The sequence below is a fragment of the Lemur catta genome, chromosome 5, assembly GCF_020740605.2.
Source record: "Lemur catta isolate mLemCat1 chromosome 5, mLemCat1.pri, whole genome shotgun sequence".
In the NCBI taxonomy this organism is placed as follows: domain Eukaryota; kingdom Metazoa; phylum Chordata; class Mammalia; order Primates; family Lemuridae; genus Lemur; species Lemur catta.
The window spans coordinates 83,725,203-83,752,760 of NC_059132.1; the positions used below are offsets into that span (position 1 = coordinate 83,725,203).

Sequence of the window (27,558 nt, forward strand, 5' to 3'; positions counted from 1 at the left end):
GAAATATGTCTCCTTGGATTAGACACATATGTAATGCCTGCATAATATATCTCATCATCATTAATAATTAACAATAATCGTTCTAATAGTGCATTACATTTTCATAACATCTTTAGCTGCCAGAGCATTCAGAGATCATTGTGCCTTTATTTTCATAACCTATTGAAAAGACAGATAGGGATATATTACCTTCATTTCACAAATGAGCATTCTGTTTCCCAGACATGCAGGACTCCACTCAGAGTCCAGCCAACATATCAAAACTGTTGGCAGGAAGCCAGGGGAAAACTGGGCTGGAGAGAAAACAAGCAATCAAGCACAGGCAGGCTTTTCCCTGTCTCCTCTCTGGGCTTGCGGCTTCTACAATAAGACTGTTCTTCGGGGAGAAAAGGTCAGCCAAAGAGCAACCTGACTTCTGGGTGGCCTTCAGCCTCAGTCTACACCCCAGGGAACATCATCAACACATGGCGGGACTCGCTGCCAGGAACTTCAGCTGAAATATGTCTCTTTTCTCTTGTAGGGCTCTGCCTCCACAATGCTTTATCTCGAGGCTTTCTTATGGGGTTGGGTTAATATGTCAAGAAGTATTTTCATATCCTGGCTTAAGGGAAAAAAGGCCATTTGATGGTCTGCAGACTAACTGAAGCCCTCAGAAGACCTCTGGCCTCCCTGTGTAAACCAGCACCTCTGCCACGCTCTCTACCCTTGCGCCCTGCTTGATGGGTTTTCACGGCTCTTAACCATCCTTGGCATGTAGCATGTGTCTCTTTGTCTGTCTTCCCCTGTAAATTTCCAGCTCCATAAGGCTAGGAGCTACATTTTGGGTTACGTCCGACCCCAAGAATAGCATGGGGAATATAGTAGTCACCAATCTTTGCTGTTAAATGAATGACAGTCAGCCTTCTATTCTACGCAATATTACTTAAAACCGCATCAACACCACAGAATGGAAACTCTAAAATACCTTACTCTGTTGCTCCAGAAAAGTCTTCATAATGCCTTCATCCCACCCCACGGTAACAGCCAAAGCACAGGATCTAGAAGAAAAAAGGAACAAAATTGTGCAGTTTGACTTCTTGCTCTGATTCTTACTCTTTTTTTTTTGTAACATTCAAAAGAGCTTCATTTTCCTTATGTGTTAAATTTTCCACCTCAAGCTGTGTTTCTGGATTATTTGTAATAAGGATTGTAAATCAATCTGGCATGGTCCTTGGCACACAGTAGATGATCAATAAATAGCAAGTAGCATTATTATTCCATGCCACTCATCAAACAGAATTGAAACCACCTGTTCATCTGTTTGTGTCCTCACCAATTGAAAGCCTCTTAAGGGTAGTGGTTGCTGCACCTAATTCTGTGTGACATCCTCAGCACCTAACACAGAGATGATGCTCCCCAAATATTAAGTAAACAGTCACATGCCTGCTTCATTCCTTCAGCAGTGCCACCTAGCTCTACACAAGCTCCAGCTGAGGATGTCACTCACTCTTCCATATGTTCTCCCTTTCCAACATGTGGCCAAAGGAGGCTCGTCCTAAATATTGGATGCTCACCCTCAGATAGCAAACTAATATGAATGCAGGCTTTCTTCAGCAGTTTTGCAAAGACAATACTAGCCATCCTACCTTAGAAATTATTTTCATGCTTTATGGCTTTGAGTATCTTTTACAAGGTTTCAGATTCTTCGAGAATGAGGCCAAGGAATTATACAAGGGGCTGTTAATCTCATTTTATGTCAGGTTTTCAACATAGCTGGTGTCAGGTCATAATATCTGATTTTGCACATGACATAACTGCAGAGTCTAACCCTTACAGTGAGACCTACAGTGGTGAGGCATGGGAACTCTTGCTTCATTGACCCTTCACTGATATGTTAAAATCAAAACTAAACAGTACTAGAATGTTGCTTGAACATTTTGGGTTGAGGAGAGATCTATTATACTTAGTCTCAATGGGGTAGCACCTTTCACAGTTATATCTCACATTGGGTATTTTTAACACTATTTTGTTGCCCTTGTAGTCTCTTCAGAATTCCTGTTGCCTAACAGAGCTCAAATCTATCCCCACTCTCCATTTCCACCAATGCTGCACTAAATTGCCTGAAAAAGTACTAAGAATTCTCTCACAATCAAAAATCACTAAACACATGAAACCAGCCACCATGAGTAAGGATCTGCATGAGAAAGCAACCTACAGAGTCATTCTTTCAAAGCCTGTGGAAATTGGAATTATCAGATACAAAATGTTCACTCAAAAATATTTATTGAATGCCTACTATGTGCCAGGCAGTGTCCTAATCCCCAGGAATTCACCAGTGAACAAAACAGCCAAAAATCTCTACCTCCATAGAGTTCATATTCTAGTATCTCTCTCTTTAGACCACGAGCTTTCTGGGGGATGGGATGGTTTCTAACTAATCTCTGAATCTCCAACACCTGGTAGAGTTTGGCACAGCAGAGGCCCTCAGTGAACATTTGCTGGAATAAATAAGTTAATGGTTGTTCTCTGTTCTCTTCTTTCTGTCTGTCGCTTGTCCTTCCCTACTTTCCTCTCGTTTCGCTTCTGCTCACTTACTACACTCTCTTAGCCAAGAAGGTCATTTACAAGGGTCTTTAAGGAGCATTAAAAGAAACAATTTCTATGTTATCTACTTTCATCAACAATAGGAACTACTTTGAAAGGAGAATATTCCTTTAGTCACTTGGCTTTATACTTAACGGTTTCCTGCTTTTATTTTCAGGCATTGGAACCAAAGATGAAACTGCAAAAAAAGATAAAGATTTTAAAGGAAAGGCCAACAAACAGGTCCAATTCAATCCTGGACAGACCACAGCCACATGGAGAGTGAGAATTATATCTGACAGTGAATACGAGACTTCAGAGACCTTCCAGATCATTCTGTCGGAACCTGTCATGGCTGCACTGGAGTTTCCAGAAATGGCAACAGTTGAAATTGTAGACCCTGACGATGGTAAGTGATATGCCTTATTAGCCCTCACAGGCTCGTGGGTGCATTTCAGGTAACCATACTTCTCTTGCGCTCCATAGCCACTAGATGCGTTCGGGTCCATTATGATTTAAAGCCAAGTAAATCACTTTAAGACAGTAATTTTTCATTTGCTCTTAGGATTTTTGAAAAGGAATGTAGCAGATTATAACAGATAGGATCTTTATCAGCATTCCTTTTACACACAAACAAGTCCTTACTGTAAGCTTTCTGCACACCACAGGTGTGGACCAGCTCTGCCCCCACAGGGCTAATCCTCAGGGCTCATTCCAGGTCCACCATCTTTTCCATAGGCTTCTGGGAGCCCCTGCAGCCTACATACCAGATCAAAAGGGGACCTAGAGATCACTGTCCTAGATGGCTGCTGGGTACCAGCCAAACCATTAGTTTTAACTCACGTTGCAGGAGGTTCTAGTGTTGTATACATCATACTCTTGAATTCATTTGTTTGTTTCAGGCATTCATTCATTCATTCAGCAAATATTTCCCCTGAGAAATTTAAAAGAAAAACAAATTCTAACCAGTAATCATGCTGTTTGCTGCCCCTTTTCGTGAAAGTAGAATATTTCTTAAAAGGGGGGTTTAGTATTCATCTTTGGATTTTAATTAGGCATGCTGAGTATTATGGAAGTGGAAAGAATTCACGTAGCATCTGGCAGTGCACAGCTTACAAGCATGGTGTAGTCTTAAGCTCCACAGGACTCTGAAGAATGCCCTGTACTGGCATGTCCCAAACTGCAGAAGAGAACATTGGTGTAATCGAATGTCTACAAGGGGATGGAAAGCTTTTCATGGTCAAATAAGTCTAGAAACCATGTCAACCTTCATCCCTCTTTTGACGCATCATAATTCACATTAGCACATTAAGGATTATGAGAAACTCTTCTATAAAGAAACCTATTTAACTTTGTTTTACCCAGTTTTCCCAAAGTGGACCATGGACTTCTTTTTTGTCATACCCAAGGAATATCCTTTAAAAATTTCTACATTCCAGTTTTCTTGAAGCACAATTTGAGAAACACTCTTCTATATGCTCTGCACTTGGGCAGATACAAAAGAAGTAGAAAACACCACCCCCACCAACCAACAAACAAGATATCAGATCAGTTTTGTTGATAGTAACACTGAGATACATGAATCAGTTATGAAGTGAATGTAAAACATGTGGGACAAACAGCAAAAGTTGTGAGAGAAGAATGTTGAGGGATCCTCATGGTTTCAAGCAAGTAATGCTTGTGGAGGAGGCAGGGTTTGAGCTGAGTCTTGAAGAGTGAAAGGGATTTTGATTAGAAGAGCAGATAAGAGGCAGCTTTCTAGACTGAAAAAATAGAGGGCATGCCTAAGTAACAGTCCTATTGTATCAATTTTTTTCACATGACTTTTATAACTTCAACTTAGTTTCAGTTTCTTCCATGATGCCAACTTTTTGTCAAGATAGTAGACTGTCAGAGTGGGTAAAGTGGAGGAAAGAAAATTATCACTGGTCCTTTTCCCCTGTAACTCAGAACCAGTGTTTTCCAAGGTCTTGATACTGGTATCTGCTGATAGTAATTTGGGCAAGAAAGCAAAGATGAAAAAAGTTAATATATGATAACTAGATAATTTAACATCAATTTCTAAATTATCACTTAGTAATAGTTTCTAAAGAAAAAAAGATGACCTCCTACAATATTTTCCCTTCTTGCTTGCATCAATTCAGTCTCAGAATCTATGCTCCTACTTTTTGATATGTCAGTGAGGAAGAATTTATTCTTTTAGTTCTTCTTTCTCTCCCAATGTTTTTTTTTTTTTAATACAATGCCCCCACATTATTGTCTGAGAATACCGATGATGGACATTTCAATCAGGTAGCAAGGGCAGGCGATGCCTTGGCAGATGGAAACTGTAACGGTGGGGCCTTGAGAACCCCATCAATGAGCAGGGACAACCTCCTTTAAAATTTTATTTTTTTAAGCAAACACACATATTTCAATTATGCAGTTCATGCTTAATGGAAAGGCTTGGAAAACATTAAAAATCCCAAAGAAAAATAGTACACATAATTCCATCAACAAGACATGACCAATATTCATATTGATATTTCAGTGAATATATTGATAATGTAGTAGGTATATGCTCACACATACATACACACACATGCATATATACACAACTCAGTACATTTCAGCAGGAATGTTTTTTTAAAAATTAAGGACAGGACCTGTAGCTTATTTTTCTCAACATATTAAATGACCAGCACAGTGTCTTACCTACAGTATCTGCTCGATAAATATTGAATCAGTTGTTTGTTGAATAATGCAAGAAAATATTTCTCTTCATCAATAAATTAAGTTACCTGATTGTTAATAGCATTAAAAAAAAACAGTAAAAGTAAAACAAGTACAAAATAAGCGATCTCTATTTAGAAGACCTAAAATTTGACCTGGAAAAAAAAAAGACACAGAATTGTTGCAAGATTTCTTTCCATTTTAATGCTGGCTATCCCTTTTAACCTTTCAAAAGGATCTCCTAAACCCAATTCCACTGCTTCTTCAGCCCCACTTAATAATAAATTATATCTCCCATTTTCACTATATTTAATATAGTTAATCATGTTGTAAAATGTAGGGGTCGAAGACTATGTATACTTCTGTTGAGATGTCATAAAATATCACCTATCAGATCTAAATCTTGCTGAAAAGTCTTCTGCCATCTTTTCCAGAATCAACAGTCTATATTCCAGAGGCGGAATACAAAATAGAAGAGGACGTTGGGGAGCTTTTGATTCCAGTAAGACGGTCTGGAGATGTGAGCCAGGAACTGACGGTCATTTGCTCTACACATCAAGGTATGAGGCTCTTTGGGGTCCTTGCATGCAGGAGTAAAATGACTAGAAAGGGACTGTGGTGAGGTTGGGAGTAGCAGGGTGGTGAGCGAAGCCGAGGGGAGGTGCTGAGACACCTTCACCACCCACGTCTGCTGCTGCCCTCTGCTGGCCTGTACAGGTGCCCTAACTCCCCTGAGCTGGGCTCCTCAACCAGGGATAAAATTGTATTCACAATTGGGATGGAAACATCAGTTCTGACTATCTCACAAAGTTTTATGAGGATGAAATGAGCCATTTATGTGAAAATAACTTATATATCCTGGTGGGAAATATAAATATGGGACTCTATTTTTAATATTCAGCATTGCCTCTGGGCAATATTGCAAAATAGTGTGTATATTTTATTCAGTCTTTCTTCTTCTCCTCCCTTCCCATCTCTCAAATACACATTCTTCCCAACCATGGGCCCAAGTGTCCTCAAACCCCCAAACAAAGTTCTATTCTCTCTGACCTCTCCATTTCTATACAGCCAAAATTTAGCTGTTCCGTGTCCCGCCCCCTGAAGGTCATATTCGCTAATTCATTTGTAACTACGTAATAAACAAAAATTATGGAAATAAATGAAGAACACCCAAATGAGAACCAAAAAGGGCTATTTATTCAGAGCTTGCTATAGCACAGAAGTGAGACACCATCACTTGCATTTGGCAGAGACTCAAAGGCAGGCAGAGGAGTGGGAAAGCTTTTTGGTGGGAAAAGGGAAGGTAGCAGGTATGCCCTGATAGGAAGTTGCGGGCATGGGGAGCCGCAGGCAGGCTCGGTAGATGCAGGCATCCTATGACATTGGTCAGGAGAGCATATTTAGCTTTCTCTGGTTCTAACTTCCTAAGTTAGAAGTGGGAGCAAAAATTAAGGAAGCTGGCAGTTATTAAGCACTGACCATTCGATTGCTGGTTGCTACAGGGGTTTTGTCTTGGCCTCCTGGACTAATTGCTACAGATTATGGGTCAGACTTCTGTTTTTATACACAATCTGGCCATTGTCCATTCATATATTCAGTCTCTCCAAATCTATGCTCCTAATTTTGATATGTCAGTGAAGAAGAATTTATTCCTCCAGCTTTTCTTCTCTCCCAAACAATTTTTTTTTAATACAGTGCCCCTACATCATTGTCTGAGAATACTGATGATGCACATTTCATCAGGTAGCAAGGCAGGCGATGTCTTGGCAGATGGAAACTTTAATGGTGAGGACTGGAGACCTCCATCAAAGCACAGCTAGCCACCTCCCTCACTTATCTGTAACTGTATTTAGTATTTGTTAATTATTAATAGCAAAGGATGAATCTGCTTTCCATTCAACTGTTTACACACCTCATGTTCATTTTATACATGAAAAGAAGTGTTAAACATTTATCTTAATGAGACTTCCAGAGGTTTAAATAAACAAATTGACCTTTCATCCTCTGAGATATTTAAGTATACATGGAGAGTAGATGGAGACAAATACCACAAGGGCACTGGCTATGAGTATAAGGTGTACAATTTTCACTGTCCTATAATTCCACAAAGAGGTATGCAAGAGTCAGAGTGTTACCATGCATATGGTGGTTTAGTGCTCCAGGGAGGAACCCTGACCCTGTTATAATCTTTTTGTTTTTCTTTCTTTTTTAAACCGCAAATAGCCTTTTATGTGTAGAATCGAGTGTCCAGGCTCAGGTCTGAGCAGTCTGAGTTGTGTGCTCGCTATGCAGGGGCTGTCTGGGAATGCCAGCTGTACATCTGGAACTGTATAGGAAGTTGGATCCCACAGGGGATCCTACGAGAAGCTAAGTTTGGATGTAGCCCTCCCACTTGGGAGGAGGTACCCCCATTCTAGATGACTCCCTGAAGACACTCTGAGCTTCCCGGATCATCTGGCTTGCCCTTCCACAGCAAGGCTCTTTCCAGAGGCAGAGGGATGTGTGGACCCTTAGCGAACCCTTACAGCTTAGCAATTACATGTAATCTACCAAACCGGGCTGTTTACTACCTCATTTCTCCCATTCACATCTGGGAGACCCTAGCACCATTGTCTATCAGACACTCTGGTTATGGACAGAGAATATGCCACTGGCACCAGAAGGAGCCCAGTTTGAAGCCCAGAGTGAAGCATCAGTGCACTTTCTACAAGAGCAGGTCTGCCCAGCCTCAGCCACACCCCCTGGCTCCTGGGCTCTTACTCACTGCAAGACCCAAACTAGAGCCTCAGTGTACATGTGGAAGAGAGAACTAGGCACACTCTTCCAGCAATCAGCTGGCAGAAGAGAAAGACCTCAAGGAGTACCTCACCTCACCTCGTTTTTTTCTCCTCTTCACTTTTCATTTCTCAAATGGAGTAAAACTAGGTTAAACTCCAGAATTGCTAAAATGACATGGAGCTAGCAGTATCTGGTACTTTCAAGAGAGAAACTTAAAGAACAGGCTATAAGACTGTGCATCTCTGGACATATAGCTAAACACAGCAAACATGAAGGTTTTGAAGATGTGTTACAAGGGCTTGTCTTTGTAGTTGTTTTTGAATATCTCAAAATAAATTCTGCTTACTGCCAAATCCTCTGTCCTCCAGGGCAGAAGAAAATTTATTCTTGTCCTCTCCTCAACCTTAGCTCCATTGATATTTTGGATAAATAATTCTTTATTGTGGAGGCTGCCCTGTGCTTTGTAGAATGTTAAGCAGCATCCCTGGCCTCTATATACTAAATAAATGCAAGTAACTGTGACTCTCAAAAATGTCACAAGACATTGCCAAATGTCCCCAGAGGGTAAAACCAGCCCAACTAAAAACTATTGCTCTATAGTGAAATGTTGTAAGTTCACGCAAGGACTTACAAATTCGCTAGTTCTTGGCCTTATTTTATTCTTCAAATAGATCTCATCTATCTTTTCTTTCTCATTAGTCACTTTCTTGTTAGAAAACTGCTCTTATTGGAAGAAACAGCCAATGAAGAGCAAACCACAGAACCTAAAACCAAATGAATAGGAATAGCATTGAATCATTCTGTGGTTTCTGGTCAGCCCCAAGTCAAGTATGTTAAGGTTTTTAAATGATTAACTTTATGGAATTGAAAAGGTCAGTGTGGTAAACCACAAGCAAAGTACCCAGCCCCACCTCTCTGATTGGACTTTCTCTGTGGGTCATGCTAAGAAAAAGGTAGAAGGCAGATTATTCTGAGAAAGTTTCAAGCACGTCCAGGTGAAAGACCTTTTCCTTTCTTTCCTTTTAAAAAATATTGTGTTGATTTATTTGATTATAGTTGTGTGTATAGGTTATAAGTATATAAATGCATAAGTTATACCTTACATCTCAAAGAGTTTTGAGGGGGATCAATTTTTCCTCTTCCTGAAGTACAAATTACATCACTAAAAAGTTCCTTTACTGTAGTTGTGCTGGGGGTAAACTCTCTGCGTTTTTTGTTTATCAGAACATGGCTTTATTTCAACTAGAATCTTGAAATTCTAAATTGGCAGTTATTTTCTCCCAGCATTTTGAAGTTATTACATTGTTCCACTATCTTCTTGCTTCCACCGATGTTAAGAAGTCTGCTATTGAAAGTTCTCTTTGCAGAGATGTCTTTTCTGTGCGTTTAAGACCTTCTCGCTTATATTTGATCCGAATCTGTGAAAGATTCCGGGGACTTGGCTTGAAGATGTCTTCCACCAGGGAGGATTTGCTTTGCTTCTTCCAGGATCCAGAGGGCACTCCTGCTGCTGTGTCCTCAGGCATAATCAGATTTTCCCTAAACCCAAGGCCTGCCTCCCCTGCAGGGGCGGTATCGTGCCTGCTCTCTCGGGAGGACACCAGCTTCTGGGTGGGAATCTCTTCTGTAGTTTATGGGGCTTCAGGTTTTGAGTCTGGGGTTTGTTTTTCATTTTTGTTTTTTGGGCTTTTTTTTTCTTTGGCCTCTGATAATTTTTCGTACTTCCTGTGAGCACAGAAAAGCCAGAGGAATTATTTCTTCTAGTTGTTTTGTAGTATGAGGACATCCCAGAGTACCTAGCTGGCCAAACTGCGGGAAACGGAAGCCCCAAAGTCTCCTCCAGCTAGAAGCTCCTGCCCTGCTCCCGGCCACGCCTCCTTCCCTCCGCTCACTTCCCCTTCCCCAATCATGGACCCTCTGGGCCGGGAAGTGAACTGTGCCTGGGTGCCAACATCTTCCTGCTCCAACCAGGTGTTAGCTGCTGCACTTTTAAACGGGGGCCATTGTTTATCTTGCTGCCCTTTTAAAAAGTATAGATTAAAGGAAATTTGTATATTTAAAAGAATTTATAATCAAGTAACGTAATAATGAAAGACAATGTGGGGAAGTAAAAAATGGCCCAAGCTGACTACCAGGAGATGGGTCTTTGACTCCTGGACAACATAAAATGCCCTGGCCACCTCCTGAAGTTGTCAAATACCGTAAGATGATGATTCAGTTACCCTTGAATGTAGTTTCCTGATGGGACTTTCTCACTGACTCTGCTTTTTATAAAGCAAGTGTAATATGTAGCCACAGAGACTGAGCCATATATACTCTTTTGTAAAGAAATAATTTTTAAAAGAACTTCATAGGCTGGCAGACTGCCAGAGCGGTGAGGGAGGCCTGGCAGCCCTCATCATCATGGATGGGGTAGTGTGCTGGTCCAGCTGCTCCATAGGGCCGGTGGTGCACATCCCTTCCCGGCTCTGGGTTCAGTGACTTCACATCGATAGCAGAAATTGGCCAGGGTGGGAATATTTATACAACAAAAATCAGCCAAGGTTACAAATCAGGGTTTTCGTGACCTTCATTTTGTTTTGTTTTGTTTTGTTTTAGAGAGCCTCTTGTTAAATATTTCTCATCAGACCACCACGCTGAGGGAGGGAGCTCCTAGGGTAATGTGGAATGAATCCTTTGGTTCTAACCTTAATTTTGGAGAATTAAACCCATACTCAGTAACATTGTTCGTCCATCTTGACTTACAACTCTTTAAACAATGAGAGACATTTTGTGTGACTCTTCCTTTAATGCTTCTCAAAAGATGCTATGTACTACTACTGGTCAAGCCGCCCGGACACAGCTTGAGACCCAATTACTAACGTGTCTTTTTCATGACAACCTTAAAACCACACATTCATACTTCTTGGAGACTCTTCACTATTAAATAAGGGGTATGTAGACATCATAGCCAGGGACTTTATCTTCTACCTCAGGTTGTATGTGATGTTTTCCAAACAGAATTTCCTCTCTAAGTCTTGGGGATTCTTAACTTGCTGCAGATAAAATAGAGATTTTTTTTTTTTTTTTTTTTTTACTTAAGTAATGCCAATATTCTGTGTTCTTGACTACTAACTATAACTCATCAAATTGTTTCCCAAAGTAAATTTTCTAAAATCCCAAAAGGAATGGGCCATTTAGATAAACCAAAATTTTTATTAAATAAAATTTAATTAGGCAATTTTTTTCATCAACTCATTTTAAAAGCTTGCTGAAATGTATTGTTTACTTTCTGTTTTGGAAGACTTCCACAGCCAAATGATTTTCAAGAATTCTGGTTCAGTATTTCATTTAACCCAGAAATCTACCAACTTAAACGCCATGTCTACTTCAGTAAGTGGATTGGTCAGCTAAAAAAATTAAACAGAAAAGGGGAAAAGCTCAATCACTTTTGTTTCCTGAACTATTGGATAAATCATTATTTGACTATTCATTAGGTAAAATATATTGAGAAAGAGATTTAATACAGTTACATTTAATTAAGAAAGTATGTGTGTCCAGTGTGTACAGTATTTGCTTTTGCCATTTATCCTGAGAAAAGAAACATGCAGTTTCTGACAAGCATCTTTTATAATTCCACTTGTCATGCCAACATTCTGCACGCTTGATGACTAGGCAAAATAAAAAAGGTATTCTTCATGGTATAGTCCGTCTTAGATATCTGGGTCTTTAAAAAGGTTGGCTGCTACTTAGTCTGTTGTAAGAGCTTTTCACCTTTTTGTTTGAGTGTCCTGTAACGCAGAAAGTATCCTATCCCTGCCAGACAGAGTGTTATCCTGTGAGCCTTTCTACACTGCTAGCCACTTACCTCCCTTCCCATTTGGTTGGGGAGTGCCTGTTTCCTGCATTTAATGATAACGCTTATATCTGACATTCCAAGAACCAGCCTCTCCTGGATGACTTGAGCTGAGGACTCTTTCATGTTTAGGTTCTCCCAGGGAAAGAACGTCATAAAGGAATAAGATTAAAAAGCTCAGACCCACACTGAAACCTGGCTAACTTCCCCTCTGAGTGATAGTTCCCTTGAAATGGATAGTCTGTCCATTTCTATCCATTTCTGTCCTCTGCCCCAGCAAACATTTTATTCTCACCAACTCTCCAGCTATGACTTTTTTGTATGTTCCCAGAATAACAAAACAGTCCATTTGTTACTTCCTGATAATTCTAAAATTGGTTCCTTTGAAAAATCCTTCTAAAATGCTTTGTGAGTCAGTGCCCTTCTAAGCAAAGCCTCTGAAGTCAGTTGGAGACCACTTTCATTTTCTAACAATCTATAACTACACATACAGCACAAAGTCTGAGATATAAACTTGGCATTGGGCACAGACCATAGCTATTAGCAAAAAGGCCCTTCACAAGACTGGAGCACCCAGTCCAGAAGCTCACTGTCCTATCCCCACTGCTTCTTATTAAGATGAGGAGTGGTGGGAAATATTTATACTTTTTCAAAAATTGCTTACTTTGCATACTGAGTTATTTATAGTCTTTGTTCTGCCTAAATCTGGTCTGCCTAAATCATTTAAGTTTACCACGACTACTTTTCACCCTTTTTGCTCTAAACCTATGTGTTGCTATTTTTAATATTGCAAAAATGCACTGAATCCCAGAATTCCTACTAAGTATTCACTCCAGAGAAATAAAATTATGTCCCCACTCAAACACCAGGACCAGAATATTCATAGCATTGTTCAGAATAGCTAATATAGAAAAAAAACAAATTGTCAGCTGGCAAATGGATAAACAAACTGTGGTGTGGCCACACAATGGGGAACAGTAGTCAGCAAAAAAAGGGAACAAAACCATGATACATGGATGAATCTCACAAGCATTGTGGTAAATGAAAGAATCCAGACACAGAAGACTAAGTATTGTATGGTTCCATTTATATGAAATTCTCATAAAGGCAAATAAGTGTATAGTGACAGAAAGCAGATCTGTGGTTCCCAGAAGCTGAGAGATAGGGAAGGAATGGATTGCAAAGAGTACAAGTCAACTTTTGTGGATGGATAAAAATGTTTTCTGTTATGATTGTGGTGGAGGTCACATGATTATACACTTTTGCTAAAACTCTTCCAATTGTGCATTGACATTGGTGAATCTTAATGTAAGTAAATTATTATAATAAAATTTTAAATGCACCGAATCGAACCTGAAATCCTCTAATCAAGCCAGCACTCCTTGTAAAATAACAGGTAACCTTGTGGCTGTGTTACGGTGTCATATGGGGAACTCCAGTCGGGTGTGAGGATCAGATTACACAGATGCTGCTCACAGCTCTGCCATTATGGGCAGAGCAGAAGCGGGAAAAATTCTACACGATTATCATGCTGTGGATTCTCTAGTTCTAATTTCGCTGCAACTCCATTTTCCCATTTATAACATGAAAGAATTGGGCTAAGCCAGCCCTGCCATCCTATGGTCCTTCAGTTTATTTAGCCCCTAATCTAAACAAACCTTATTCAATATACCCTATTTAAGCACCACTAAATCTGGATCATATTAATATACTAGAGTGTATTCTGAAAGCCTTTTAGTTACAATATTAATATCTGTGATGTAAGAGATAAGTGTGCGTTATCATTCAGATAATTATTATGTAAAAATAGGTTGAAGAACCAGTAGGGGGCAGGCTTCCTGTTTGGAATTCCATTTCTTCTCACCTTCCCTGTTCCTTGTCATATTCCTATAGGTTCTGCTATGGGCACCGTTCCTCCAGCAGTGTTCTCTTTCTCTGATTACATCTCGCGTCCAGAAGACCACACCAGCATCCTCCGCTTTGGCAAGGATGAGACTGAGAAGACCTGCCGGGTCCTGATCGTTGACGACTCCCTTTATGAAGAGAAGGAATCCTTCAGGGTTTCGCTGAGCCTGCCAGTGGGAGGGCGACTGGGATCCAAGTTCCCCACCACCAAGGTGACCATCCTGGCTGATCACGCTGACGGTAAGCCCATTTCCTGCTTCAGGACTCTTAGCAATAGCTGCCTCCTCGTTGCACTTTCCCTCAACAGTTAAAAGGCAAATCTAGCTTAAATAATTTTGAAAGACTATTTTATGTTCTTCAAAAAGTGTGAGTAGCTTTTCACATACATAGACATCACCAACACCAAGAGCAATATAGCAATGCAGGAAGATTAAATATTTGTGTATGTCTTTACTTAAAAAAAAAAAAAAAAAAAAAGCACAGCCCAAGGAGGTGACCTAAGACTTGGAAGGAAGCCAAGAAGAGGACCTAAGTCAAGTATCTAAACACCCAACCAGGACTGCCGAGAGCACCCACATCTTAGCAGTGTAAGGATCATCCCTCACAAGTGCGTGAGTCATCAAGTGGCACAGGGGGCCTCATGTGGAGCATCTGGACCTCCTCCTAGGACTACCTGGCAGGACATTTGGCCCCAGTCCCTGGGGAGCCCAGCTGAAATTCAGCCAGAGAAGAGAGGTCCTCCTCACTCCTCAACACCAGCCCCGTTTAAGAAAGGCATCAAGCCCAGTATTATTTTTCTAGGTCTCAATTGCCCTTTCTATAAGGAGCACTTTTAAAAGAAAAGGGTTATAAAGTCAGGGGCAGGATCAGGCTATTTTATTCCTAGGCTCAAGTTAGTTTTTCTGCTTCCTCTCTCACCATGCCTCTGTGAGGATCTCAGTGGCAGTGAGATGCTGTGCTCAGATCTAAGCAAGGTTAGACTGGGCTGCTATTATAGACCCCAAATTAATGTGACTGCTTTATAGATACAGCACAGAGCTTCCACTAACCAGAGAGCTGTGCCAAGAGATAAATACAGATTGAGAAGAGTTTGAACAGTGTATATTCACTCCAGGTGGGTATGGTGAATATATCATGTACTATATTATTCTGTTTGAGATTATGTCTTTGAAACAACCATAGAACAAGGTAAAACATGAGTGAAATCAGAGGTGGTGTTTTATTTGTTCTTTTGTTTGTTTGTTGTGTGGTCTCCTCAATCACTTTGCTTAGTACCATTGCACCCTATGGAGCAGATCTCAGAAATATGCTATAGACAAATTTTGCTCCATTTAAAAGGAAAAAAAAATTTCAAGGACTAAGCTCAGTTCCAAAACACAATTTTGCAAGTATGAAAAGCTAAGAATAAGGATAGGCCCTGAAGTTGATGCTTTCTTCATTGTATGCTTTTCTTCTCAAAAATGTCTTCATTAGAATTAAGATAGTAATTGTTTTTCTTAAAATTAATGTGTATGAATTTTTAGTATACTTCTTTTCTTTATGGAAATTTAGTATTATATTTTCTGTTAAACCAAAGAGATATTGGGGAGTGCCTACTAGGAATATTACCCTTGATTATCTAGTTTTATTGGGAATAAATTGTTTTGGAAAGAGAAATACCACTCACACTATCTTATATACAAATTACCTGCTGTTTTCCCTGCTGGGTGTGATGGCTCACACCTGTAATCTTAGCACTTTGGGATGCTGAGGCAGAAGGATCACTTGAGGCCAGGAGTTCAAGATCTGCTGTTTTCCCAACAGAAGAGAAGACATTTTCCTATCTTCCATCTTTTGGTATCCATCCTGTTCTGTGTGGTTTCTCAAAGTCTACCAGCAGTATTTCTGTCATCTCACTTGCAAGACTTGGCATTAAATTTCTCTGAATATGGACACTGAACTCATTTTAAACGATGATCATATCTCTTTTGAGAGCTTCGCTTCCCACCTTGTCATATTTCTTCCCTATTTCCATTTAAAGAACATTCTCTTTTAAAGGCGATAGAAATGCATCTATGGCTGTAGAATCCATTTAACCCGAACACGATGTCATTGCCCGTCCTTGGGAATCACTGTTAGTATCTCCATTTTTCAGCCAGAGCTAAGGTGGGGACTATCTGGAGACTCTGCTGAGCTTCGCGGAGGAGCCGTTTTCTCTATTACAACAAATCTCCTGATGCGTAACACATAGAGCATCTGGAAAGAATTTCATGATGTTTTTTCCAATTGGTACTTTCCTCTCACACTTTATATCTTACGGTATTCTTACATTTTTTTTCTCTGAACAGCAACATAACTAATCCAAATATTTTTTTTATTTTTCTTCTTACCCTTTCCCAATACCACACAGGATAATTTCTTTGCTAAACAATCAGGTCACTTTGTCCAAACTTAAAAAAAAAAAAAAAACAACTTTGTACTGAGTTAAAAATGTCAGAACTGAGTTAATATTATCCATTTGACAAATTCTTGAGTACTTATACTGGCCACTGTGTCATGAAGAGTACAATGGCATACAGAATATGGTGCCTGACCTCAAGAAGTTTACAGGGCTCTGATATGAAGAATAGCACATTAGAACAGTAGCTTTAACATTTTCACTTTCCAAAGAGGTGCTAAATTAAGAGAAGGGGCTCTAAGGAGACCATTTGGGAAGTATAACGTGTGTCACCTGCAATGTGAGGACACAGTGAATTGGGGTCTGGATCTGCCTAGAAAATCTCAATGTGGGAGATAAGCTGGTTGGTTGCTTTGATGAGTGAGCAAAAGAGAGGGACTACATTGAGATTAAGCAGTATTCCTAGAGTTTATCAAAGCAGAGGATGCAGGAGGGTTACCATAGGCCAGACACAAGCCATGCATGCAAGAGATAGCCAGCGTGAACTTGTCTTGGGTCTTGTCCAAAAGTGCTGTCTGCAGGGCTGAACAGTCCTCAACAGAGGTCTCACCAAATGCTAATGGGCTGAGGAAGAATTAAGTAACCAGCCAGAATGCAGATATTTCATCCTTATCAAGGGAACTGCAGATGAGAGATATTCAACTGTGAGAGGTCTTCAAAGAACTCACGAAAGTGCTTGTGAGAAGCAGAATTAGTTTTTCTTCCATCTTCCAAGACCAGAGAGTACTGAAAACCATGGAAATATCCATCAAGAAAGAACTTTCCTGCTTGTCCAGCCTCTCCTCCTTTCCTGTCCCAACCTTGGAGGCATCAGAAACATCTATTGACCATAATGGGGAGTAAGTTCTTGGTAAGAAAAGAGGATGGGATATGCCAATTACCCTGATCTGATCACTTTATATTATATGTAACACCAGTATGCACTCCAGAAATATGTACAATTATTATATGTCAATTGAAAAAAGAAAAGGAGAGGATGTCTCCACCACCCTTCTCTGAGCGCACGCCTCCCACCTGCCGCATGCCTGAGCTGAGCAAATAGCCAGTGTGATCCATCACTACAGTGATAGAACTATTCCAAATGTTATGGTAGAACGTGGTAAAGAATGATTAATTTCTCAAAGGAATTAAATACAGCTTCCCAGAGCAAGTAACTTTTTATCAAAGTCTTAAAGAATGAGTAGGCATTCACCAAAATGGCACGTTCCAGCTCAGAGAACATCACCTGCAAAGATGGAGACTCATAAACGCATGCTATGCTGGGTGCATTGTGAGCTGTTTGGTGTAACTGGGGCACAGAGCACAGAGTGGTATATGGTACCAGATGATTCTGGGGAAAAAAATGGACTCAAAAAAAATTTTGAAAAAATAGACTCAAATAAGATTATGAGAGGTCTTATATGCCATGGTAAAACTTCCCTCAGCAGTTGAAAGATCTACTAAAATATATCTTGAGCAAATAATACTTATTAAATCTGATATCTACCCTTCATATTTTTAGCTTTAATTCAGATATGCTTTAGCATTGCAATATGCTTGCAAAGGTATCATCTCTAAAACTAATTTTCCATTTTACAGTCTCGGGATCATATATCCATGGAGAAGCTGCTTGTCTTAATGTTTATATTTTTTTTGCCTGTAGATATCACAACCCAAGCAAAAACATTCACTTCAAAATCTTTTTCATGACAGTGTATATCTAGTGTAACAGCTAAACCTTGTATAAGCTTTAAATAGTTAGCTAAGTTCATAAGCTACTTTTTAGAAGAGAGTGAACTGGGTGTGGATGGGTATGTTTGCTTAGCCAGATCAACATTCTCATTGTCAAACTTTTCCCCTTTTAGAAGATATACATTTCCCTTCCACATGCCCCTGAAGCATGGTGCCTGCGCTGGTCTCCTTCAGCCTCCTCTTTCTCGGGAGCCATTTCTCAGCCTCCCGGAGTGCATTTCTGGCATCTCAGCTAATGGGACTCCTCCCACCCTTCCCCACCCCTCAACCCCATCCCCAGACCTGGGGTTTCTGTCTGTCCCTGTGATCAGTAAATGCCATAGAAAAGGCACAGCACCAGTCTCCAAACTCAGAATCCTGGCTCAACGGTCTCTCCATGCAAAGAGCAATTTTTTCCCAAGAAAAAGCTTTTCTGAACTTCCCCACCATCTTTTTCCAAACAATAGCTGACTTGGCTCAGTGAGAGCTGATTGGCCAATTTTGCACAATAGGGAAATTTCTTCTATGTAATAGAAAGCTCTTAAAACAGAAAATGAATAGAATCCAAATTGATTTTATCTCATGGCACTTCCTGGAGTCAAAGTCTTGGCATGTGAGTTTTTGATGTGGCTTTTTGTGTGTTTTTTATTTTTTCTCCTGAGCAATATATAAACAGTACCTGTGTGAGATCTGTCAAGTCTGACAATTGTGACAAATGCCCAGACTCACACAGGGCCAGAGGAGACAGTAGGCCTGGAAGGCTGAAGCATTCTCAGTTTGTCCTTTCATGCCTCCCTAGAACCTGCCCTGCATTTTGGGGATGCTGAGTATCATGTCGATGAAAGTGCTGGCTACGTGGAGGTTTGTGTCTGGAGAATAGGCACTGATCTTTCCCAAGCATCATCCGTCACCGTGCGCTCCAGGAAGACAGAGCAGGAGTCAGCAGAAGGTGAGAGGGCCCCTTAAACAATCTATCATCATCATACGCGTTTATGATGGGATCCAGTCTGTCAAGTGTATGCATGCCTAGTCTTTGGTGATGGGCTCTGATTTAAAGTTTCTCCTACCTGAGCACACAGATTGTATATATTACAACTTCTGCTGTTTACAAAATAAGTAGAATATTCAAACAGCAGCCCTTATGATTCATTCATTACCTACTTGCTTGTCATGAGCTCAAATTAATTTTCCAAAGTACACAATATTTGTAGATCCATTAAGCTGCTCTTAAACAATATTTCAGATGAAGATACCCCATAATGGCTGAGCAAGTCCCAACTCCTGGAAGAACAGAGTCACGCATTTTTCACTTGTGACTCTTGGGCATTTTCCTTGGCCTATGTCATGTCCTACTCACCTTTGCGTGTCCTGACATGGACGATGAAGACCTCGCTGGCAGTGGGGCTAGGTGACTCTGGATACCACTTCCTCTCATGAGCCCATCAGTTGCTTTACCAGAAAAAAAATAGCAGGACCCAATAGGAAAAGAAAGGAACATTCCCATCTGTGCTGATGCCCACATTTTCTCATTTGTAGCTGGGCCCTTTGGTCTCCTGGGATAAGGATGGCCAGTGTAGGTCAGGACTAGCATAATACACCTTTAAAACCCATGAGAATATGTTAAGGTAAAAGCAAAAAGCCTGTAAATAAAACGCAGCAATCTAAAAATCTATACTAACGGATGAGACATAAAGAAAGTAAAACACACATTTATCTACGAAAATGGGAACTCAGTTTCATCATGTACCCAGAAACAGTTAAAGAAAATGAAGACAGCCATTTTGCTTGCATTTGGAAGAATTGACATAACACTTCAGCGAATATATCACAGGATACTGTACATCAAACCAGTAATGATCCTTACTAGTTTTTTTCTTTTTTTAATTTTCAAAGAGGGTCATTTCTCACTCTATATGTATCCATGGAACCAAAAGTGAATAAACCAATTGGTTCATTGGAAATTTTTTGCATGTGGTTTGGAAAAGAAATTCAAATTCATTTAGATAAATCCCTTTGCATAAAACTAATGATGCTTCTTGTAGTTCTCAGGTAGGGATGGACTAAGAGAAGTAATGTCCATGCTTGGGGTGGTGATTCATGGGTTTAAACAGGAGAGTGCAGGGCAAATAGTTTAGACTTGATAATCTATAGGACCAAATAAATATTTGACAACTGCTCAGGCTAATTCACCAACTATTAATTTTGCATATATATTTATAATGTATGATTATAATTTGTTAAATTAATAATAATTATAACTTGATGCCTACTATCTGCCAGATACTGTGCTACATCTTTGCTATATTATTTCTAATCTTCACAATAACCTTGTAAGATAGCTATAATTATCCCCAGTTTGCAATTGAAGAGACTCAAAAAAATTAAATAATTTATACAAGTAAGCAATGAACCAAGATTTGAATCAAAGCGCATGAGATACAAAACTTTCTTTCCCTTCTTTCCCGACTTGGTAATTTTCACCATAATCTTGTTTTGTTTTCTTAATGTCATTATTTGATGTCTTTTTAAATTTTTAAAAATAATTTCAAACTTACAGAAGAGTAACAAGTACGGTGAAATTTCTTTTTCCTCACCCATCCAGAGTAAGTTGCCAGTAAGTTTGAAACCACCTCTCTGAAAACTTAGAATGTATTAATAATTCCTACAAAGATGTTCTGCTATATAACCACAAAACAAGCATAAAATCAGAAAATTAACTTGATAACATTTCTATAGTCTAATCCTCAGACCTCATTTAATTTCCACCAAGTGTCCCCAAATCATCCTTTATAAGAAAAAAATCCAGTTCAGAATCACACATTATATTTAGTTGTCATGTCTGCTTTCATCTCTTTCAATCTACAACAGTTCCTTTGTCCTTTCTTGACTTTCATCACCTTGATTTTTTTAAAGATTATAAGCCAGTTTCTGTAGCTTATACAATGTCCTCCCAGTTTGGGTTTGTCTACGTCATAATTAGATTCAGGTTATGTATCTTTAGCAAGAATATTGCAAAGATGATACTGTGTTCTCATTGCATTCTATCAAATGGCACCCAATTTCAATTTACGCCACTACTGGTGGTGTTAACTTTGATCACTTGGATAAGGTGAAGGGTGGTACCTGCCAGGTTTCCCCACGATAATGTTATTTTTTCCCTTTGCAATTAATAGGTATTTTATGGAGAGATAATGTGAGACAATGCACATATTCTGTTCCTCGATTTTCTTACGTGTTAGTTTGTATCACTCAGGGATTTCCAATTAATTCCATTTCAGATGTTGCTATCGTTACATTTGATGACTTTTCAAATAGTAGCAAAGAAGCTACTATTTGAAAGTAGCCTCAAATAGTGACCCAGCTTGCAAAAAATGATTGATGACAACCCAGACCATGGCTTTTAGAACTTCATGGCTGAGTAAAATTCAGCAGAATATTGCAAGATTCAACCAGATGTCTGGCAAAGGTGAATGAGGGAAACCTAATCAAAATAAAATTCATGATATTTATCTTCAAAGTTAAAAATAAAAATGGCAAATCCATCCATTTCAAATTGAAGCTGCCTTCAGTGTAATCAGTGGGGTCTTTGTAGAAATGCTTGGAAGGTGACGTGCCTGGTCTAGACATGTAGAACACTGATGAGGAGGGCACAGGGGCATGGCATGAGGGACTACGTGGCATTTGGTAGACTACGGAAGTTTCCCTTTTCCAGGGATCAAGCCCACAAAATATGGTTCTGGGAGTGCTGAGTACAAAAGAGAATGTGGCAGGGTTGATGAGACCTCTCATTTTTCTCTGAAGGAAAATTTACGACAATGAATCATACAGTCTCATTAGTGCCTTTTACCTTTCCCACCAGCTGGAATAGATTATGTTGGCATCGTCCGAAATCTAGACTTTGCTCCAGGAATGCGCATGCAGACATTTCAAGTGACAATCCTTGATGACGTGGGACAGCCCATCTTGGAGGGTCCAGAGAGGTTTGAATTACTTCTCCAGATGCCTATGGGTGCAGTACTTGGAGAACCACATAAAACCACCGTTTTCATCAATGACACCATCAGTGACTGTAAGCAGAGTGCTTGTACTTCCTTTCATTGAAAGACGAAGGGAGGGAAAAACAGCCAAAACACGTCTCCTAACAACAGAATGAAACTCTACTCTTTTCAGATCTCAACAACTCTGAGGTATCAATGATGTTGTACTGTCATTGGTGTTATATTCTGGTGATATGTGCAAATATAATTTATGTGACTGCATGGGGATAGAAATATATATATATATACAGAAGAAAGGATTGTGCGCACAAAGAATGAGCTTGTATTTTTGTTATCCTTTTTCTATTTTCTTTTACTTTCTTTCTGAAGCCAGTGAAACCTATTGTCATCAATTAAATCAACAGTTAAGATCAAAGAGTCGATCTCCCTTTACTGGTTGATGCTGGACTGAAGCGCTTTTAAACTATAGATACACACACACACACACATATGGGCTTTGGTTTTTCAGGTTATTATGATGTGAATGCCCTGACTAAAATTTGCAGATAAGCCTAAAGCTCTTTTTGCCAATGATTCAATTTTCCTCCACAAGACTTTATCAGAGCTGCTTAGGTAGGGAAATTTTTCATCGACTGAATCATAAACAATAAAGTGATAAAAATGCAAGTAGCAGAAGAAAGAAAAGTGGAAGATTTGCATAGTTCTCAAACTGCCCAATTAGTTCTTAACTAATTTTTTTTTTTTTTTGAGACAGAGTCTCACTCTGTTGCCCAGGCTAGAGTGAGTGCCGTGGCATCAGCCTTGCTCACAGCAACCCCAAACTCCTGGGCTCAAGCGATCCTCCTGCCTCAGCCTCCTGAGTAGCCGGGACTACAGGAATGAGCCACCATGCCTGGCTAATTTTTTCTATATATATATATTTTTTTTTTTTAGCTGTCCAAATCATTTCTTTCTATTTTTTTTTTTTTTTTTTTTTTAGTAGAGATGGGGTCTCGCTCTTGCTCAGGCTGGTCTCGAACTCCTGAGCTCAAACGATCCACCCGCCTCGGCCTCCCATAGTGCTGGGATTACAGGCTTGAGCCACGGCGCCCGGCCTCTTTTAAATTGATAATATATATAGCCATTAGCATGCCTCTGCTAATGCCACATAAATCAAAGTTTCCAAATTATTTTGAAAACTACACCTTTGTGCCTCATTATTGTCTTTTAGGTATTTCTGGTGCAAAACTTTTTAAGATTTGTGTTTCAGACATTACTTAACCTATTCTCAAGCCAACATGGTGCATAATAAAACCCATTTCAGGAAGCCTTCCTTCCAAATATCAAGGGGGAATAAGAAGGCTCTTGACTGTATGTGGTCTGCATTGAGAAGTCCTTGTCTACCATAAGCCCAGGCTTTGCTTCCTTTCTAGATTTTAGTTTTCCCAACCAGAGAAAACATTTGTGTAAGCTACCTCAAAACTCTTGGCTTCACTTCTCGCTCTGCAGAATGAGAAATTCAGACTCAGTTTCCATAAAGATCTCTTCCAGTCCTGTCTGATTCCTGTCTGAGTACATATCTAGCAACAGAAAATTACCCTCCCTCACCTTGCAGTTTGCCCAACTACCACAGTCCAAAATTTTTTAAACTCAATTCAACAAATATTTATTGGGCTTCTTCTACAGGTCAGAGAGATATGGATGCTTCACAAATGTCACAAAAAAAGTAATGGAAAAACCACATACGGCCCTGGTTTAGTCCCCAAATGAAGTAACCACCATGAATTTCCTGCTGAGCACCTGTGTGCCCACTGTCAGCATTATGGAGAATTCTGTCTTGAACCTGAAATTAATCCCAATCTTTCAGTGTTTTTCAAAAAATCACTTTCTCTCTCTCCTTGTACCTTTTGTTAAGGAATTACATTCAGATGAATGCAGCTTCTAGGCATTCATCTTTTTCTTCTGCAGACATTATAGACTGTGTTTTATGGAGTCTGTTCCATTTCCAGCTTCCACCCATTAAGATATGACAAGGAAGCCAAACTACATTTTTTCAGGCTTCTAGGATTACACCTAGTGTATTCTACATACAGCCTATAGTATATTCTGTAGTTGAATAATGAAAGTTAACTAGTGCATGAAAGAGTAAAATATTTCTGATTTCTTACCAAGAATGGAATTGCATACTGTGCTCATTAGTCATTCCTCATATACTCTTCCCTTATGCTAACATTTTTCTAGAAAAAAAAAATAAGTTTTGTTTTCTCATTTAATACTTTAGTTTTCTTAGAGATTTGGAACGCATAATGGAGATACACCAGATGTGCCGTGATATTGGTGCTACTATGTAAACTCTAAATGGAAAGGTGTTGTATATTTTATTCCAATACCCAGGGCCCAATTTAAGGGGTCCACTTACAGGGTGAATGAAAAAGACAGGCAGCTAAGGACAGTCATTTACTGGAGTGGAGATACCAGCCATAAGGTCCTCCGTGAGCTGCTAGACCCGCCAGGGTTTCCAAAGACTAAACACATTTGGTCTACAATAGGGAGTCTCCAAGGACTGACCAACCGGAAAGAGGCAGAAAAACCATAAAGTGGAGATATGATCAAGGCCACAAAAGGGGATCTTTGGAGCATGCATATAAGCAAGGTAACAGTATACTCAAGTGACCTACCCTCATTGGCATAGTAAAAATCACACCTATCTGCACCATGGCAGTTTACAAATGCCATGGAAAACCCTGGAAATTGCCTTACAAGGTTAAAAATGGGGAGGAAGGAAATTGCAGAGCACGTAAGCAGGTGGAAAACCATACCATGGTCGTGGATCGGAAGAATCAACATTGTGAAAATGTCTACACTACCCAAAGTGATCTACAGATTCAATGCAATCCCTATTAAATTACCAACATCATTTTTCACAGATACAGAAAAAATAATTTTACGCTTTGTACGGAACCAGAGAAGACCCCATTTAGCAAAAGCAATTTTAGGCAACAAGAACAAAACAGGAGGTATTAATTTACCAGACTTCAAACTATACTACAAGGCTGTGGTTATTAAATCAGCTTGGTATTGGCACAAGAACAGGGACACAGACCAATGGAACAGAACTGAGAATCCAGATATAAAACCATCCTCATATAGCCATCTACTCTTTGACAAAGCAGACAAAAACATACACTGGGGAAAAGAATCCTCATTCAATAAATGGTGCTGGGAAAATTGGATAGCCACATGTATAAGACTGAAACAGGACCCACACCTTTCACCTCTCACAAAAATCAAATCACAGTGGATAACAACAGACTTAAACTTAAGGTGCAAAACTATTAGAATTCTAGAAGGAAATGTGGGAAAAACCCTTACAGAGATTGGCCTAGGCAAAGAATTTATGACAAAGACACCAAAGGCAATCACAGCAACAATAAAAATAAATAAATGGGACCTGATCAAATTGAAAAGCGTCTGCACAGCCAAAGAAACAGTCACGAGAGCAAACAGACAACCTATAGAATGGGAAGAAATTTTCACAGGCTACACATCCAATAAAGGACTGATAACTAGAATCTATTTAGAACTCAGGAAAATCAGCAAGAAAAAATCAAACAACCCTATCAAAAAGTGGGCAAAGAACATGAACAGAAACTTTTCAAAAGACAGAAGAATGGCCAACAAACATATGAAAAAATGCTTAACATCTCTAATCATCAGGGAAATGCAAATCAAAACCACAATGAGATATCACTTAACTCCAGTAAGAATGGCCATTATCAAAAAGTCCCAAAACAATAAATGTTGGCGTGGATGCGGAGAGACAGGAACACTCATACACTGCCAGTGGGATTGCAAACTAGTGTAACCTCTGTGGAAAGCAATATGGAGATACCTTAAACAGAAAAAAGTAGACTTACCATTTGATCCAGCAATCCCATTACTGGGCATCTACCCAAAAGAACAAAAGACATTCTATAAAAAAGACATCTGCACTTGAATGTTTATAGCAGCACAATTCACAATTACAAAGATGTGGAAACAACCCAAGTACCCATCAATACATGAGTGGATTAATAAAATGTGGTATGTGTATACCATGGAGTACTACTCAGCTATAAGAAATAACGGTGATATAACACCTCTTGTATTTTCCTGGATAGAGCTGGAACCCATTCCACTAAGCGAAGTATCCCAAGAATGGAAAAATAAGCACATGTACTCACCATCAAATTGGTTTCACTGATCGTCACCTAAGAGCACATTTAGGAATAACATTAGTCAGGTGTCAGACAGATGTGGGGGGGAGGGGATGGGTGTATACACACATAATGAGTGCGAAGTCCTGAATCCTCTATCCTATGCCCTATCTGTAGGAAAAGCATAGGCCTGAGCATTCTCTAGTTCCCAGAAACTACATTTATAATGTTACATTAAAATTTAAGTTCAAAATTATAACCAAAAAAAAATGCCTACTGTAGTTTTGTGTTAAGAATATTTTATTATATTTCTCTAAAAATTGGTGATTCTCTATTAACCAAAAACTTTAGTTCCTGAACTACTCTTAACCTATCCCTTCTAGAAATTAAGTAGTTTACTATTACATATTATTCTTAACTGCTATATAATCTATTTGTTCTGTAAATGTTAAGAGGCATGGAAAAAATATTTACTGATGTGAAAAATAAGCACCATGGAGGTGACAATGTAAGGGTGCTATTGTTCTGTAAGAAAATGAGATTGTAGTGTTCCCCATTATGCCTTATTCCCCTATGGTATTAATAAGCACCCACAAATATGACTTTAAGCATATTGTAGACTGTAAATTCCTAAAATATCTTCAGTAAAAGAGAGGATGAGACTTTGTCATGTAACTGTTTTTATGCCCAGTACCTAACACCATACCTGGCACATAGAAAGTGTCCCAAGATTATGAATAGATGAGCAAATAAATTGCTTACTGCAAGTGTAAGATCAAAGTACCATTCTTCCCTCCCAAAATTTCTGTCTGCTAGGGCCTCAGCAATGGCACACTTAAAAGCGTTTAACTGAAGAGTGCTCAATGAGGGGAATATTGCAGAGGTATGGGCAGGGTTAAGGGAACCAAGAAAGGATGCAAACTTCTGAGGGACCAGTGAGGAAGAGGAGCCATTACCACCACAAGTCCTGAAGAGCAGGGACTGAGCAGTGTGGCCAGTACCTAGAAAGAAGAACAGCTGGAACCCTGTGGAGAGAGGGGCCATCCAGTAGGAGCTGCAGGTGTAGAGGGAGCCTGAGCTCTCTGCTTCTATAACTCTGCTCTCCTGCCAGTGCCTCCCATTGGCCAAACCCAACAGGAAGCCAGAGGAAAAGGGAGCCCAGGGGATGTGGTCCCCCAAGGTCACCTCCTGGTGCATCAGACAAGCTGGGACAATGGACCCGAGGTGATGGACAAACAGAAGAACAACTCACAAGTAAACCATACAGATAACCTCTATAAGACTTACAGTTCTGATTATGAAGAATCTCAGGTGATCATCATTACCAGGTGGTCTATATCCACATCTGATGGGCAAAAGGAAAAATTAATGCAATGACGTGAGGACTACAGGTCCTTTGATTGGTATAGTCACTTTGGGATTGTCAGTAAACATCACAGAGCAGAA

The 27,558-nt window shown here is 39.7% G+C and overlaps 1 protein-coding gene and 1 long non-coding RNA gene across 2 annotated transcripts in view; one reads left to right on the top strand and one right to left on the bottom strand.

The window, feature by feature from the left end:
• The window catches only part of FREM3 (FRAS1 related extracellular matrix 3), a 59,852-nt gene extending 37,498 nt beyond the window's left edge, over nucleotides 1–22,354 (top strand). Inside the window, exons 4-8 of the mRNA XM_045552201.1 lie at nucleotides 2,741–2,971; nucleotides 5,709–5,834; nucleotides 13,781–14,032; nucleotides 18,739–18,888; nucleotides 21,799–22,354. Coding sequence (XP_045408157.1) covers nucleotides 2,741–2,971; nucleotides 5,709–5,834; nucleotides 13,781–14,032; nucleotides 18,739–18,888; nucleotides 21,799–22,040 — 1,001 coding nt within the window. The 3' untranslated portion in view covers nucleotides 22,041–22,354. The remainder of the gene's footprint in view (nucleotides 1–2,740; nucleotides 2,972–5,708; nucleotides 5,835–13,780; nucleotides 14,033–18,738; nucleotides 18,889–21,798) is intronic.
• On the bottom strand, nucleotides 218–13,858 carry LOC123638534. The gene is made up of 3 exons (XR_006735384.1): nucleotides 13,752–13,858; nucleotides 965–1,037; nucleotides 218–293 (listed from the first exon to the last, which is right to left on the bottom strand). It is a non-coding gene; the product is annotated as an uncharacterized LOC123638534 (long non-coding RNA).
• Nucleotides 22,355–27,558: the final 5,204 nt, after the last annotated feature.